Here is a 2,500-nt window from a genome sequence, read left to right as displayed (position 1 = left end):
CCTTGCACTCGCCCGCACAGCTCCTCTGCGATCATGATGACGAAGAACCAGGGGATCGCCTGCAAAAGTCACCTCGATGAGGACGAAGGAACGCGGAGAAATGTTCATACGAAATACTGGTTCCCAAAGTGGGCGGTACAACCCACTGCGGGCGTTGGGAAGGTTTGGAGGGAGGGGGGAGGGCGGTGGGGGGAATGGCGGTCGGGGGGCGACAGCTAAAACTCGTAAATATATAGGTTTGTTAGATTAGGTGAATTTGTGAAAACCAATTGGGCGCCAGCCTGGACAAGTTTGGGAATCACTGATATAAACACTCAGAGATATTTATCTATGTCTGTCTGTGTGTCTATGTTTATCTGTCCATACATCTATCTATGTGAGTGTGAGAACAGCGCGAGCACGCGATCTCGAGTGCAGGCACGCGCTCAAGGTCGTATAGTACTCGTACCTGACACACTGCCCTCCTGCATAGCCTGGGGGGAGGGAGGGGGGGGGGGGATACGCGCGACCGAGAACACCCGCACAACTATCACTCAAATCTTTACCCTGCATCCTGGGTTAAGCCCCGGCTCCTTTTCCAAACTTTACTTACTTTACTGTGTGTGTGTGTGTTTGCGTTTGTGTTTGTGCGTGCGTGTGTGTGTGTGTGCGTGCGTGCGTCTGCGTGCGTGTGTGTGTTTGTGCGTGCGTGCGTCTGCGTGCGTGCGTCTGCGTGCGTGCGTCTGCGTGCGAGTGAACAGATACCTACATGCAAACCCCCACGTATCCCATCCCTCCGCCCAAGATCCTCCTCGCCTCACCTCATTGATATAGTTCGGCACCTCCTCGACCGTGCTGAAGGAGGAGGCCCTCGGGGACACCACGTAGAACAGAGTCCCGAGCCTCCGCAGCGCCTCGTCCATCGCGATCATGTCCTTGCTGACGACGTCGCACCGCAGAAGGAAGGTCTGAGGATACTAGGGTAGTCCTCTTTTCAAGGAGGAGGAAGGAGTGAGGAGGAAGGAGGTGTCGCAGGATCCAGGTAAGGTGCGGACGCCTCTCGGTCTCCTAATAACTCAACTGCGGGATCTCCAGCCCTCGCGCCAGAGCTGTGGGGCGGTGTCCTTGAATGCTTGTCCTGCTATATATGTATATTATTTCCTATTTCCTATATAATTCTGGTGAAGGTCATCAACTAAGAAGGCATATACGTTTCATAAAACTGTCAAATGCAGTGTGTCAGATGTTTAAATATGGTCTAATTGCAAATTAACGAACTAGCCACATAGATAAACATAATAATAACTCAGTGAATAAATAGATACAAAAATGATAGCCACCTAACCAATGAATGATTAATAATGAATGGATAAACAAACAGATGAACAACTAAATAAATACATTTGTTGATAAATAAAACGAAGAACAGCACAAAGTCAAAGTTTTAGCATAAGAATAATGACGATGACAACACCAATAGTAAATATTCTCTCTCGTTTATATCCCTATGAGAGTCAAGAATAACAATAAGTAGTTGGAGACAGTGAGTTAAAAATACTTTGCAAATGGATATGGCAAGAAATCGATAATACGAGAGAGAGAGAAAAAACAAACTCTACTGCCTTGCATGCATGCTATGATGCACGAAGGCTGCAAGGTGTGGCGGTGCATAGAAGCGGGTTTTTATAACACTGCACGACCCAGGCAAGAACAAGCAATATTCACAAAGCTATAACTTTCATATACGCGCCTTTATACAAGCAAAAGAAAAAAAAACAAAATAATTTAGTATAAGCCTAAATCCAATACACAGTCATATTTCCGTTGCAGATTAACACTTGCAATCAACATGCAGATACTTGTCTGGAAAAAAAAAAAAAACTCAACGAGGAAGGGATGGGAGAGGGGCGGGGGGCGGGGGTGAGGGAATAAAAAGGGTACACATCGCCAGAGGGTTTAACATGGAAGGCGACCTTACACATAAAGGGCGTTTGGCATGCGGAAAACGGAGGATAAGAATGAAAGAAGGAGGAGGAGGAGGAGGAGAAAGAGAAGGAGGGGGAGGAGGAGAAGAAGAAGAAGAAGTGGGAGGAGGAGGAGGAGGAGGAGGAGGAGGAGGAGGAGGAGGAGGAGGAGGAGGAGGAGGAGGAGGAGGATAAGGAGGAGAAGAAGGAGGGTGAAGGTGAGGTGGTGAAGATGATGGTGAAGAAAAGGAAGAAGAGGAAGACAATAAGAATAACATTTAAAAGAAATGCCTACAACCTATAATTCAGCAAATATCTATCAGGTATTGCTTTATTGTCCGAACTTAAAAAACGTAATCAACGTGTTTCGATTGAAACTTTATTAGAATTACATACAAGATCACAAAACACACATAGGTGTAATTTTAAAATATCAATAATATGAAAATTACAATAATACTAATGACAGTAATAGTAGTCATGTCATTATATACCATTAAAAAGTAACGGTAGCAAATTATACCACTACTATTACTACTACTACAACCAATATTACT

General features: G+C 45.3%; 1 protein-coding gene across 1 annotated transcript in view; it reads right to left on the bottom strand.

Moving 5' to 3' along the window:
* Positions 1 to 955, bottom strand: part of LOC125045603 (alkylglycerol monooxygenase-like) — a 13,071-nt gene extending 12,116 nt beyond the window's left edge. The window contains exons 1-2 of the mRNA XM_047642975.1: positions 801 to 955; positions 1 to 59 (exon numbers count right to left, since the gene is read on the bottom strand). The exon at positions 1 to 59 is cut by the window's left edge and continues 69 nt beyond it. Coding sequence (XP_047498931.1) covers positions 1 to 59; positions 801 to 911 — 170 coding nt within the window. The 5' untranslated portion in view covers positions 912 to 955. The remainder of the gene's footprint in view (positions 60 to 800) is intronic.
* Between the last annotated feature and the right edge of the window lie 1,545 nt (positions 956 to 2,500).

This window comes from Penaeus chinensis, chromosome 37, assembly GCF_019202785.1.
Source record: "Penaeus chinensis breed Huanghai No. 1 chromosome 37, ASM1920278v2, whole genome shotgun sequence".
Lineage (NCBI taxonomy): Eukaryota > Metazoa > Arthropoda > Malacostraca > Decapoda > Penaeidae > Penaeus > Penaeus chinensis.
The sequence above is the reverse complement of the archived record's forward strand: the minus strand, read 5'-3'. Positions and strand labels throughout refer to the sequence as shown.